This window comes from Chelonoidis abingdonii, chromosome 9 (genome assembly GCF_003597395.2).
Source record: "Chelonoidis abingdonii isolate Lonesome George chromosome 9, CheloAbing_2.0, whole genome shotgun sequence".
Classification (NCBI taxonomy): domain Eukaryota; kingdom Metazoa; phylum Chordata; order Testudines; family Testudinidae; genus Chelonoidis; species Chelonoidis abingdonii.
The window spans coordinates 33,184,803-33,199,043 of NC_133777.1; the positions used below are offsets into that span (position 1 = coordinate 33,184,803).

Below are 14,241 nucleotides of genomic sequence, written 5' to 3' on the forward strand. Positions count from 1 at the left end.
ACAATCACCAACAGATCACATAACCATGTGCACAAATGGGTGTAGTGGAGAATAAGAATAGCCCCTAAGTATCACTAGCAGTCAGCTGATGGAAGTGTAAGACAGGCCCAAGCCATCATGGTGCCTTCGCATAGACCTGGCACTGTGAGCAGCATGAAAATTAAAGGCATTTGCAGAACATCCATGAAACTGTTATTTCAAGGGCCCATAATGGGCTCAAAGTAAAAACTCAGGATGCACTCAGGATGTCAGAGCAGGAGGGAGTCTGGAAGAGCAGAGAGTCTATGTGAGGATATCCTGTACGCACAAGGAGTGTGCTCAGAGCCCAGCACTGTGTCAGCCTAAGCACATGACTCACAGGGATGGAGTAGGGTTATTTATAAACTCAGGGAGAGCTTCAGGCTGGTGTTTCCATACTCAAGGTGGGGGAAGCAGCCACATGAGCGTGTACAGCCCCAGTTTCTTAGCTCAGTGTGTGATATGCAACTGGAGAGGATGCCAGAGCATGGAGCTTGAGCTAACTATGCTGCAAAGGTAGGGTAGGGAGAAAGGAAGGGGAATGACCCTGTACCTCAGTGAAGTTCTGACATGAGAAGACACACTCCCTGCAAACTGCTCCAGGCCTCATGTGGGGTGAAGGGGATTCCCTCCAAGGATCTCTGTAGCTGAGCCAAAGAAAGGTTCATGTCTTTTCAAGATGGAGTAACTGAATTTTAAGGGCAGGGCCTAGCATAACCTACCCAAAGTGATGAGGCAGAACAAGGAAAGTGACAAATTAAATGCTGCTTAGAACTCTCCTCCTCAAAATGCTCTGCAGCTGAAGCTTATCAGAAGTGACCAATGCAAGAATGATGTGCCTTCTCCAACTCATGGAAGTTTCTCCCATTCAGGGATGGCCATCAAGTCAGCATTTGCCAACCGGTGCTCCTCAGCAGTGGGAGAGACAGACAGCCCAGTTGTTTCCCATTGCAAGTGCAGAGGAATTCTGTAGTATCTGATGGAAACGACTGACTTTCTAATGGCATCCAGGGCACTGCATGTGTCAGACTGGTTCTATCTGGGATGGAATTAGAAAGTAAAGTTCTTGGGGCAGGAATCAAGGCTTGTGTGTATGAGGGGGCTGTGCAGGCTTGTGCTACAATTATTATGCTCTTATCCTGCACTCATCACCATGCTACCTGAACTCAACTGTGCTCACTGCGTCTCTACAAGCATCACTATCTTCCTAGCACCAGAAGAGGCATCCACAAGACTAGTTTCAGACACAGAAAGGAGGTGCTGTTATACCAGTCCTGCCCCTCTCCCTGCCAAGTACAGCTACAACTATCTGCTAGTTGAAGACAGACCACAATGCTCCTTGTACTGAATTCCTCAGACATTTACAACATTCCTAGAAAGACTCCCCTTGCCCTCAGGGACATTATAGTAGAGGGAGGCAGATTCTTCAGCGCACACCATGTCATGGGAAATGTGGAGTTTCTGGCCCCCGTGGCTGCTCTTTCCCTTTAAGGGCACAGAGCTATATAACCTGCAGGGATCAGAGACTGGCTGTGTCAGTGTCACTTCCGGCCCAGCCCCCATGGGAAGCCAGTTTTCTAAAATGTCAGGATGGTGAAGGAAACCAACAGACGGCAGAAGAATAGTAAAGGGACCAATTAGCACACAGAAGCGTATCCAAACCTAGCCAGAGGCTGAGAAAATACAGTGCCATTTCCTCTTGCAAGTTTCCAGCATGTCATCTCAAAGGCAGTGCTGTGTGATACGTGCTGCCATGTGCTACAGGCCACACTCCTGCAGTGCAAGCTGGCTGAGTCACTCACTCTGTTTTGTAGACCAGATGTTCATTCTCTCAGCACTAGGAAATTTGGAAGAAAGGACCATGCCCTCCTGCTCTCATCCTTTGCCACCTTGAAAACTGGTATGAGGATGCTCCCCATTCTCCATGCACCCAGTGCACTTAGGCTGTACAAATTCTGCCAACCCAGGAGACACTGGTTGCTTATCAAAAGTTCAAGGTCTGCAAATAATTTAAAACATGAAGGTCCAGCCTACAAGTCCATAGACTATGAGGGGACACAGTGCTTGGTGTAAGTGCACTGCATTTTGGGACCTGTAGTCTCCGTAGGCTTTATTTCCCTATGGAAGGTGAGGGTGACTATGTTAGAATGCTATATGCCATATTTGGCCCAAGGCTTGCACTTTGGATGCCTCTGCAGCACACCCTCCCTTGCAGCAAGGACTGTACTGGATTGATAATTTGGCCCCTTCTTATACAAATGACATGCACGTCAACACGAAGCTCTATTCAGCAGCACAAAGTAAGTAGCAAAACATCCCTTATGCCTTCCGGTCCTACGGACACTACGCCCTGTTACTACCACCATCTCCCTCACCTGCCAGCCAGGACTGTGTCTCCAGGAACTCGTCTGTCATGTCCTCCAGCAGCCGCTCACTAGGGACACTCAGGAGGATGGAGGAGACTGCGGACAGGAGGCCCTGACGCACATACCTAATGGAGAAGCAATGACCCAGTGAGAAGTTGCAGCTTCTCTCTCTTCCTTTCACCTACACCCCGTATTAGCTGCTCTTCTCCACACAGTGTGTTTTACTGCAGTGCCCTCAAGTTTCTCACAGATGGCTACTGCCAGCACAGCCAGACTCCTAGTGAGCAGGGATTTAATCAGAATTGGCAGGCCTGGTCCCCCTGCTCAGCTCTATGCTGCCACTCAGCAGAGCTGGGGCCAGTCTCTTGCTCCTTGGACCAAGAGGCTGGGAGCCTGTGGAAGCCTGGACTGGGGGTGAGCAGAAAGGCTACTAGATCTGCTCAATACCCTTCCAGCTGTGATGGTGTAAATCCAAACCATTCAGTTACTCTGAGCTCCTGCAGAAAAAAAAGCACTTGGGAAATATCTTACAAGGTGAAGCCACCTAAGGGATAACTCAAAAATGGGTCCAAAAGGTTTCTGCCATGCTTCCTACATGCACTGACTGCAGCTCTGGACAGAGAAGACATTCAAGAGGTTTCAGACCAAAAGGTGAGCAAGGTGCCAGGACATAGGAGTTGGCAATGAAAGCTCCACCTTAGCCAAAACTATCATGAATGCTGTGATACTAGGATTAAAGGAGTGTTTAGTGCTGATGCAGCTCCCAAGGACAGCCGCATCTCTTGTCTACATCAATCTCTTCTGCCTGCATGAGGCACTGCAGGCTTTGCTGTAATATGGAGCAGGGTGGGGCAGGGGGCAGAGGTGAGCAAAGAGAATGGTGCATTAAATTAACCACATAGGCATCAGGCAATACTCTCTCTGCCTGAGATTAAAAAGTCCCAGTAAGAGCACCTGGCCCTCGAGCTGATCATCTTCCCATCACCAAAATAACCATAGAAACACAACTCACGAATCTGTATGGAAGCGCAGGGCCCAGACGAACTCCAGCAGCGACTTTCCCATGGCAGCAGCTGCCTGCAGAACACGATTGAAGGGAACACAGTGAATAGGCAGCTTCTCACACACTGACCCACAAGGGATATTGACTTGTCCACATCCAGGCCCACATGCAATGGGAAAAGAAAAAAAAAAAAGTCACCCAGATGGGTCTCTGGGGAACTCAGTGCCTCTTATAGCAGTCAGCACATATTGGGGTTTTTTCCTCCATTCAGGCACCTCTTGGGAAGCAGGAAGGTAACTCTTAACCCCATTTTGCAGATGGGGAGAACAGGCAGTAAAGATACATGTCCAAGTACATGCAGGGAGCAGAATGCAGGATTCCTAGCTCCCAGCCCTGTTCTCTGTCCCATCCCCCAGCATCTGCCAGCTGCTCACTGGTATGGCATCCCCCTACACATTGGGGTCATTCCCCAATGAGTGCAGCAGGCGCCATGCTCCAATGCCACTTCAGAGGCCTTCTTGGGGCTCACCCCCACTGCAGTCAGCAAGTGCTGCATTATGGGCCTCAACTTCCTTACCACAGTGTGGATGGCAAAGTACATCAAGATTGCAAGAGTGTGCGCCAGCCTTCCTAGCACAAGGTGATCGTCTCCCAAAAGGTCAAAGGTCACCAGAGGCCTGCAATGCAAGAGACGCAGTTCGTTTGGGTTGGCAAGTTTTCTTATTGCCTATTCAGACCTGCCAGAGCATGACTTGGAAGATCAGCAGGAAACACTGTGTCCAGCTGGTCACTGGCAATCTCTGTCCTGGAGACAGTGGCTACCAAAGTAAAATGGAGAATGCCTCCCACCACATCTACTGGCTCCCATGAGCCCCCAAAAGTATGCTGAGAACTTCTGACTTGGCTTGCTGGTGAAGTCTGGCTGAACTAGGAAGAAATGCATGCAAATGCCAGGTCCCGTTTTCTTGTTGTAAACAATCAGAACTGAGACCACATTAATGCTGTCTGTAACATGCCTCCTTTAGGACTTTGCCCAGGCCCTTAATTACCTTAGAGCATCCTTACCTGACTAACATTAAAACTGCTGCCTAGATTTGGTCAATCATGAATCCAAGCACCTGGCAAGGTGGAGGAAGCAACGCTGTGGCCGTGGGGGCTATCCAGGGCCATAGACTGCAGCTCCTTACAGTTGAGATATAATAGCTTGTAGGAATGTTGCCTCATAACCATGCATAGCACCAAAACTTCAGTAATAAATGTCCTTCCGTTACTGAATGAACTGTCTGGACTGAAAGTGTGCCAGAGCCCCCTTGTGACCATTCAAATGAACTACTGCTTAGCATCCTCCAAAAGCAAAGCATCACTTTCCATGCTTCACCTCTTTTCCAGCCATAGAGCCCTGTCCATCAGACTACTGGAGTAGGCTTCTAGAGCCATCCAAATGCTTCTCGGGCATCCCCCATTGTACCTACTGCCTACACAGTCCTGCTGACAGCTTATTTTTATTACTGTAGTTTCAATCTGTTGAGTGTATTTAAAGAGGATCTCAAAATACTTTACAGATGTCAATTCATCCTCATCACCCACCAAATAAAGTAGGTCTTTAAAAGGAGGGGGAGGGGAGGGAGAGGATCTCAGAGAATTATGGACTGGTCAGCCTAACTTCAATACCTGTAAAGAAACTGGAACAAAGTTTTAAATTCTCAATTTATAAGCACCTAGAGGATAGAGGGGTTATAAGTAATAGTTAACATGGATTTGCCAAGAACAAATCATGCCAAACTAACCTACATTTCTTTTGTCAGAATTCCTGGCCTAGCTGATGGGGGGCAAGGTGCAGCCACGATATATCTTGATTTTAGGAAGGCTTTTGTCCCACATGACATTTTCATAAGCAAATCAGGGAAATGTGGTCTACATGAATTTACTATAATGTGGGTGCATAGCTTCTGAAAGGCTGTACTAGAAGTAGTTATCAATGGTTTGCTGCCAAACTGGGAGGGTGTATCTAGTGTGAGGCTGCAGGGGTCCTTCCTGGGCCTGGTACTATTTAATATGTTTATTATTGACTTGGATATTGGAGCGGGGTATATGATTATAAAATATGCAAATGACACCAAGTTGGGAGGGGTTGTTAGCCATTTTCATTGATACTCCCAGAGCTTCCTGACTGCTAGAGATGGGCTGACTAGTACTGAACACAGTCTAGTGCTTCTGTTCTCTGGTCAGTTATAGAAGATGAACATGACAATCTGAAGAGTTCTTTTTTAAAAAAGCCCTGTGATGCTGGGAGCTCCATATTCCCCAGGGATAAATGGGGCTTCAGTATTACCCACAGATAGAAACCAGGGGAAAAACAGGAGATTCTGCTGAAATTCAGCCTCCTGAATCTTGGGTTCATTCCCTAGCCCCAGTACAGTACTGGTTGTGCTCAGTACACTGCAGAGCAACTTAAAGAAACCCCCGGCAAAGTGATTTCCTATTTTAATAATTGCTCACTGCTTAAATCTGTAACCGAAGTAGGATTCTCTACCATTTTCTCTCCTCACCAGTGCGCGCACACACTCATTTGTCTTTGCATAGCCACTAAGTATAACAGGCCCTTTTTAAGGGCACTGATACATTTGTTGGAGGAAAATAACCTGACAGACTTTGAAAGCTGTTCCAGCAGAACTTCTTCAGAGCTGATCCATGGTCTACTGAAGTCAGTAGAAATCTTTCCACTGAATTCAACGGGCTGAAGATAAGGCCCTGAAAACTACTGCACATCACTGACTAATTCACTAGTCAGCAGGGAAACTAGAAACAAAGCAGGGGTATTATAGTCAAGTAAGCTTTGTCCAGTTACTCTGACAGCTCTAGTATTATTGATATTTCTGAATGTACTGTAGTTAAAAAGGGAAGAAAGCTGCCTTGATATGAACCATTACAGTAGAGCTGTCCTGCTACTATAAATCAATAAGAAGAGGGAAGAAACCACCAGTGTGTGTGCAGACCAGCAAGCATCCAGCCTCCATTTTATCATCCTCCAATAAGCAGACCAAGAATAGCTCAAGATCCAATTTCACCGACTCCAAACATGGGATAACAGGACCTGTAATTCATGCAAGGTCTGGTCTGCTCTAATCCAGCTCCGGAAGGGTTAGCTAACAGCGCTAACACCACACTTAGGCTTGCAAAGAAGGCTATTTCCATTAGCCCTGCTTGTTAGCATACATTTTCTTGCTGCAAAGCTCTTTGCTCAACTAGGCATACATTTTCAAGAGTGATCAGTTGTTTAGGTGCCTCCATTTCAGGATGCCCAACTTGAAACACTTTAGAGCATCTTGGTTTTCAGAGGGCAGGTTCTCAGCATTTTCTGAAAACAAGGCCCCTTTAAGCTGTCTCGATTGGACTCCCAAATCCCTAGTTACTTCTGAAAACACAAGCCCTCGTCCCAATTCACTGCTGTATTATGGTCACTTTGGGAAGAGACATAGCCTAGGAACTTGAGCTGTGGACTGGTATGTGGCTCTCCAGGAGTTCTATTCCTGACTCAGGCACCAACTCCCTTTGGGGCCTTGAGAAAGTCACACCACCTCTCTGTCTCTCAGTTCAGTCACTGATGACATTAACAGAGCAAGGTCAAGGTTCACCCTCGCAGTCATGTGTTGCCATAGTCCCTTGGTAAGTCAGGATCCCAAAGCACTCGCCATCTCACCTGTCAAAGTTCTGAATCAGGGGGAAGAAGAAATGTCCAGCTAAAGAACTAAATTTGTTTGGGCCACAAGCCGGTTCCACTAGAGACTGACCCTGTCCAAAAGAGAGAAAAGAGATTTAGAGAGGAAACATAGTAAGCTGCAGTAAGTGCCTCTGAAGGGGTTACATGACCTCACTCCACAGTGCTGTCAGACCTTGCTGCAGCAGAGAGGGAAAACCACTGTAGTAGCATTTTTTTTTTTTTTTTAGCACTGAAGTGTCTTTTGTACCTTGCAGTGTCCTGACCTACCACTACTGCTCTCCTACATTCCTGACATCTGACTGGCATTTCCCAGCTTGGCCTACACTGGTTCAGCACTGCATGCTTGAGTCAAATTCCCCAGGCTTGGCTTCCCCATTTCCAGTTCCTCCTCCTCCTCATCCCTGAGGAGTTCTACACAGTCTGGGTCCAGTCCTGTGGTATGCGAAGGGGAAACTTGAGGGGAAGCAAAGCAACATGCACAAAATAAGTGAGGCTTACCTCCCAGCACAGAAGATAAAGGAGCTCTGGGAGTTAAACAACAACTTCTATTAACGCAAAACAGAGGGAAGCTCTGGGGGTTAGAGATACAAGATGGAGGTGGTTGGCTCCCAGGATGAGAAGGAAGGGGCTGAGAAATGAGTGGTGGAGCTGCAGCCCCCTCATGGGGGTAGGCAGAGGGCATCTCTGTGGACTGGAAGCACAAAGTGGAGACTAGGATCTCCCAATGTGAGACAGGGAGTTCAAGATATAGAGACAGTCCCCTCCCAACATGGGGCAGGGGTGGAGATAGGGGTGCGAGTGCTTCAAGGAGTTGGATACAGCCCCCTGCCAAGGAGACACAGAAGACTGTGGAATTCTATTTTTAAAACAAAGTTACCCAGCCTTTCATGATGCTGCACTGGTCCCTGGCCTGGATAGAATTGTGGCAACTCTCAGAGTTAGCCCTACTGCAGCTCTCTGCTTTGTGGCATGAGGTGCTCCTGTATTTCCACTGTTGAGCAACCTAGCCTCACCTTCGCCAAACGGCGCGTCTTGCTTTTGATCCTCTCATCCACAATCCTTCTCCAGTTCTGGGAGCTGTCACTGCCAGGGACGGTCTGGATGCAGGGACTCTGGGTGCTGCGGGGCTTATTTTTCCCAGAGGCCTGGGGCTGAGAGAGTTCCTGAGCAGCCAAAGCTAGAACCTAGATAAATGGAAAGAGGTTCCATTAAAAGATGATAATTCCTTCGCCCTGACAAAGAGACTAAGAGGAACAGTCACCTGCACTGAGCTTTTGGGAGCAGGGCAGGAATGAGGAGAGGGGTGGGCACAAAAGAGCTCAAGTGAGGGTGGAAGGACTGACCCCACAAGTTTGAGGCAACCGAGTGCCTCCGAGATGTGCAGAGGAGCTTACCTGTCCAGCCTGGAAAGCAGACAGCGGCTCCTTCTCTAAGTACAGTAAGTGAAGGGGGGTGGCAGCATGGGGAGGGTGCCTGGTTAAGAAGTTAATCGGGCAGCAGACTGAAAAAGCACCAGGAAATTTTAGTAGACTCCCTAAAAACCACTGTCTGCTTCCAGACAAGTGGTCACCATCCTGGCCTCTCCGTTGCTATCTCTTCCCTCCTTGGTTCCCATCACAACTGTACAGCGCATTAACCTTTGAGGGCAAGAAGTCAAGGGCGGTAACTGATGTTAACATAACAGCTTCCCCCAGGCTGCTCCTGCTTCACCCCATTGTCCTTTTTAATCAGGAGTCAATGGATTACCTCAGCTCATTTCCCAAAGACAGGTCTGGTGCAACAGGGGGACTTATGGATGGGAAGGTAAAAGAAAGGGGAGGACCTACAGAACAAAGAGGAAAGAAGAGGTGAGTCACTTACATCCAAAATGTCCATGCGCTGACAGAGACTGTAGTTCAGGGAATAGAACTGGGAGGTCAGATACTGCACCACCTGCACCAAGCCAGGGAATAAGTAGCATGAACCAATAACTGGGGAAGAAACCTGCTCCCCCCAACTCCTCCCCGAGGGCTGGAGTTCTAAAGAGGAAAATCCTAACTCCTGTTAGTAATTAACCAGGAAAATCCACAAATGGAGGGAGAACCACCATCCGAGCAGGGGAAATTCAGGGACTTGCACTGCCACACCCTCCCAAGAGGAAGCTAGTACCAGCCAACATGACTGCCATTCTATAGCACCCTCCACCAGGGGTCTCCAAGTGCTCTGCAATCAGTAACTAATCCAACCTTAGCACATCTCAGAACCAAAGAAGTTTCCTTTCTCAGGCCACGTCTATACGACGCGCCATATCGGTGCGTTACAATCGATTGCTCGGGGATCGATATATCGCGTCTCCTTATACGTGATATATCGATCCCTGAGCACGCTTACATCGATTCTCGGAACTCCACCAAAACCAACGGAGTTCTGATGACATGGCGAGCCGCGCACATCGATCCTGCGCGGTGAAGACGGGTGAGTAGATCCGTTTTAATTATCGATTTCACTACGCTATTCTCGTAGCTGAAATTGCGTATCTAAAATCGATTTTCGCGTGTCATGTAGACCTGGCCACAGATGCGGAAACTGAGGCTATGGGACTTGTCCAAGGCTAGCTAATTTGCCCTGAGAAACACTCACATTTCTCCATCACCTCTGGACACTTCCTATCCAATCATTTCAATTGTCTAAATCTCTAGCCCAGAGTTTCTCTCTCAGACACTAACCCTCTAACACCTTAGCTCCAATCATCCCAATGCAGATACTCGTTCCAGTTCATGGCCCAGCTGGTGAGGAGGCAGGACAGCTCTTCACACAAACTCAGCCTGCTCCCTAAAGGGTCATCCAGCCTGCCATCATGGAAACTGCTTCTGCCATGCCAGCAAGAGACACCAGCTGCAGTTGCTCAAATCCTTAAGCCTGTGCCTATTATGAGGAAGAAGCACAGAGACTCACTGGTACTGCATCTGTGATGGTGACAGCCACTAGGGCTCTCTTACGGAGCTCCACAAAGCCTTCTATGTAGGTCTTTTCCTCCAGGTGCAGCAGTACTTTAGCCAGCTCCATGCTCACCTGCACAAAATACAGAAGCAGAGAGGCCACCTACTGGGCTGCAAGCTCTTCCCTCCCCTCAGGGTTTACAAAGGAAGATGCAGAAACAAACTTCATTTTGGCTGCCTCTGTGAGAGGACTGGACATGAAGAGGCAGGGCCCGAGTATTAGACACAGCAGAGGACATGACAAGCCAGGCTGCCATTGAGATGGGAGTGCTCAAAGCAGTGACTAACCACTTGGTTGATGTCTATGCCCCTTTTAAACATGGCTTTTGGAAGAATCTTAGTGGCAAGGAACAGAGAAGACACCTCAGTAAAACCTACAGTGCATGTGTGCAGTAAGTGATCACTCTAGTGGCCAGCAGGGGTGGCAAGTTATAGTGTCTTGTGGTGCCCAGGCTCCAGCAATATTCAGGGCTGGGGGCCCTGCTCCACCAACATTTGGAGCTGGGTCTCTCCCCTGGCCCTGCCTGGAGCGGCCCCCGGAGCACCCCTGCCTGAGTGAAAGTGTCACAGCTCTACTTGGCCTCCGCTGCCAGAAGCTACAGCGCAGCACAAGAGCAACACCGGCAGCAGGCTGAGACAGTTGCTGCTGCACCTCAAGAGGGGAAGTGGGAGGGGGAGGCAGCACACACATGCTTGGCAGCCCTCCCCTCCCCCAACACCAGATGCCAAGGAGGCTTTCGGTGGGAGACATCTGGAGCAGACCTCCGTGACTCACCTGAGCAGCTGCTGGGGCTTCAGTGAGTGTCTGAATCTGTGATCCAGCCCCCTCTCCCCTGCAGCCACCACTCCTGCAAACACTGGGCACACCTGCTATCTGGTCCCCAAACTCCCTCTCAGAATCTGCACCCCCAGCCTAGAGCCTGCATCCAAACTGTCCCAGAGCCTGCACCCCTCACCCCCTCCTTCACCCCCAGTCCCTGCCCAGAGCCTGCACCCAGCAGCCAAACTCCGTCCCAGAGCCTGCACCCCTCCACCTGTCCTGCATCCCACCCAGTGCCCCAGCCCAGAGCCTGCACACAGCACCCAAACTTCATCCCAGAGCCTGCACCCCCACCCCCTTCTACACCCAAACTCCCTCTGAGAGCCTGCACCCTTCACCCCCCTCCTGCAACCCCAGGCACTACCCTAGCCCAGAGCCTGCACCCAAACTCCATCCCAGAGCCTTTACCTCATCCTCTTTCCACACACCCCGTCCTGCACTCAAACTCCCTCCCGGAGCCTGCACCCCTTTCCCCAGCCCAGAACCTACAACCAAACTCCATTCAAGAGCCTGCAGCCCCTCCCTCTGCAGCCTCTCCCATCCCCAAACTTCCTCCCAGAGCCTGCACCTCAACCTCTCAACCATCCTACACCCCAATTCCCTGTCACAACCCAGGGCCTGAACCCAAGACCTCCTCTCCCCACCCAAACTCCCTTGCAGAGCCTTAGGCAGGTGGGAGGCAGAGTTCTGGACGGGGGAGGGGGCTGGGCTCTGAGCATTCTGGGCACCACCAAAATTTCTACAAACCTGCCGCCCTTGGCCAGCCCACAGAACAGAATAAGAACCTACAACTGCTACCAGTTACATCTCTTGTTCAGTTGGTAGAGGCCCATGCTTTTGCGACTGAAAAGATCCAAGTTCAGTCCCTCTAGATGACCCATGGTGAAGAGCCATTGCATCAGCAACCCCTTGTCCCAATTTCTCTCTGCCCTCCCAGGCTCTGCATCTCGACTAGTCTGCCCCAAACATCTCTTGATGAGGAGCCAGAAAGAGTGGAACACAGTGGGTCTGACAAAAGCATAAAGACATTTTGTTGTCTTCTGATTTGCATTGCTGCACCTGCTTAGGCTTCAAAACTACTCCACAGGCAGCTTTGCTCACCCTGGACAAAGCGTGCCGCTTAATACACCCTCCTCAATCCTAAGCTCGCTGGAAGGCTCTACTTGTCTCCTGGCCTCCACTCCCACTGCAAAAGGAGTCCAAAAGAGAGACAGCTGCCGTGACCATGGTCTGTCCCAACTCCAGGACAAGTCAGCCTGGTCTGTAGCTCTTTATATGTTACCATCTTGTACTGTGTTATGCCTAGCTTCCTTCTGAGGCCAAGACGGCAACCCTCTGACTAAAGCCCATGTGGCCTTACCTCTCTTGTAGTAGCTGAATTCCTTCGAATCAGACTCTCCAAAACCTTCATTGTAGCTTCCCACTTGTCCATGTCTTCAGATCCAGTTAGGACTAAAGATAAACAAAAACCAACCACTTCAGCTCTGCCAACCAGCTGAGAGAATGTTCCTTCTAGCAAGAATCCCAGAGATAGCCCCTCCCTTCCTGCTCTTCAAGAGAAAGCTGCAACCAAGGCCAGATGTAGAAATTCAGCATATAGTGTAAGAACCTAGATAGAGCAGGGGAAACTCAGGGGCATAAGAACTGGTCTCTTCCATCAGGAAGAAAACACCAACTCAGCAGAAAGATCAGACACTAGGAACTAAGCTGAGGTTACTTAGGCCTCGTCTACATTACAACGTTAAGTCAACGTAAGCTGCCTTGTGTAAGCTTAGTTGTGCATGTGTCTATGCTTAAATTTGTCTCCCACTGAAGTAAGCTTTCCATTATGCTGACATAGTGACTCCACCTCTCCAAGTGGCGTTGAGCCATGGTCAGTGTACTGAGGTCAACACAGGATGAATGTAGACACCTATGATGACCCTAACAGTCCTCCAGCAGTTGTCCCAGAATGTTCAACACTGACCACTCCAGTCACAATTGTGAACTCCACTGTCCTAGAGGTGACAGAGTCCAGAAGTCCCATCACCCTTTAAAATCCCTGCAAACTTTTGAAATGCCTTCTCCTGACTGTCCATCTTGGTGAGCACACCTAGCAGCTCTCCACTGTTGTGTGCAACTGCCCCACTGACCGTGCTGGTTATATGTTCCAGATGCACTATGGCCTGGAGTGGATCTCCTGGGCCTGTGGGGAGAAGAGGCTATGCAATCACAGCTATGGACCAGCCAGAGAAACACGGATATCTATCAATCAATCAACACATTGCGCAGGAGATGCAGGAGAAGGGGTATGCCAGGGATCAGTGGCAGCACTGTGTGAAAGTGAAGGAACTGCAGCAGGCATATCAGAAACCCTGGGAGGCCAGTCAGTCAATCTGGTACTGAGCCACAGACATGACGCTTTTACAAAGACTTGCATGATATACTTGGCGAAGACCCTACTGCCATCCCGCACAGCATCGGGGATACCTAAAGAGCCTAAGTCATAGGCCACTGCGTGAGAGGAGGAGGAGGAGGAGAATCATAGAAATGTAGAACTGGAAGGGACCGCGAAAGGTCATCGAGTCCAGTCCCCTGCCTTCACAGCAGGACCAAATATCGTCCCCAACAGATTATTTTGCCCCAGATCCCTAAACGGCTCCCTCAAGGATTGAGCTCACAACCCTGGGTTTGGCAGGTCAATGCTCAAACCACTGAGCTATCCCTCCCACCATCATAGGACTGGAAGGGACATAGAGAGGAAAGACATGCAACTGGGGTGGCCCAGCTACGCTGACAGCCAGGATCTGTTTGAGATTCCACCACAGTCCAGTCAGTCCCAGCAGTCAAGCATACGCAAGCCCGATGCAGGGAAAGGAACCTCAAGTAAGTGTGTAAATTAATTTCCCATTTCAATTATGGCACCCCAACTTAGCAGGATCACAGCTGTGACATTCCGCAGGGTGTAACCTGAACTGTTGTGTCCTCTTAGCTCTCTAGCCTGAGATGCCTTTTACATTGCTTTGCTAATAAACAGCAACTCCCTATAGACTCTGTTCACTCCCAGCCACCAGCATGCAAAGTCACTCCCAGCTGAATACATAAATGATATGCCCTCCCATCCATGAATAGATACAAGGCAACACTCACATATCCCTCAGTCCCAGCCTTGACCCCCCCGGAAATGTACTGTTCACTAGCCAACCAGAGGATACAAGCTCATAAATTAATTAGTCTAGCACCCCAACAAAGGGGAATGAACATGCACCAGCCCTGCTGACCCAAGCTGAGATTTCCCAAACACTTCAATCAAACACACCGGTTTAGATAGAAGAGTAAAACAAGTTCATTAACTT

The 14,241-nt window shown here is 49.3% G+C and overlaps 1 protein-coding gene across 8 annotated transcripts in view; it reads right to left on the reverse strand.

The window, feature by feature from the left end:
* TELO2 (telomere maintenance 2) overlaps nucleotides 1-14,241 on the reverse strand; it is a 308,161-nt gene that overhangs the window by 270,268 nt on the left and 23,652 nt on the right. For all 8 annotated transcript variants that reach the window (XR_012656509.1, XM_032796879.2, XM_075069355.1 and 5 more), the window contains 8 exons: nucleotides 12,267-12,358; nucleotides 10,043-10,159; nucleotides 8,969-9,040; nucleotides 8,122-8,292; nucleotides 7,088-7,179; nucleotides 3,965-4,064; nucleotides 3,397-3,461; nucleotides 2,394-2,509 (listed from right to left, as the gene is read on the reverse strand). Coding sequence is in view for 7 of the 8 variants with exons in the window: in XM_032796879.2 (XP_032652770.2) it covers nucleotides 2,394-2,509; nucleotides 3,397-3,461; nucleotides 3,965-4,064; nucleotides 7,088-7,179; nucleotides 8,122-8,292; nucleotides 8,969-9,040; nucleotides 10,043-10,159; nucleotides 12,267-12,358 (825 nt within the window). In the remaining variant the exon portion in view is untranslated. The remainder of the gene's footprint in view (nucleotides 1-2,393; nucleotides 2,510-3,396; nucleotides 3,462-3,964; nucleotides 4,065-7,087; nucleotides 7,180-8,121; nucleotides 8,293-8,968; nucleotides 9,041-10,042; nucleotides 10,160-12,266; nucleotides 12,359-14,241) is intronic.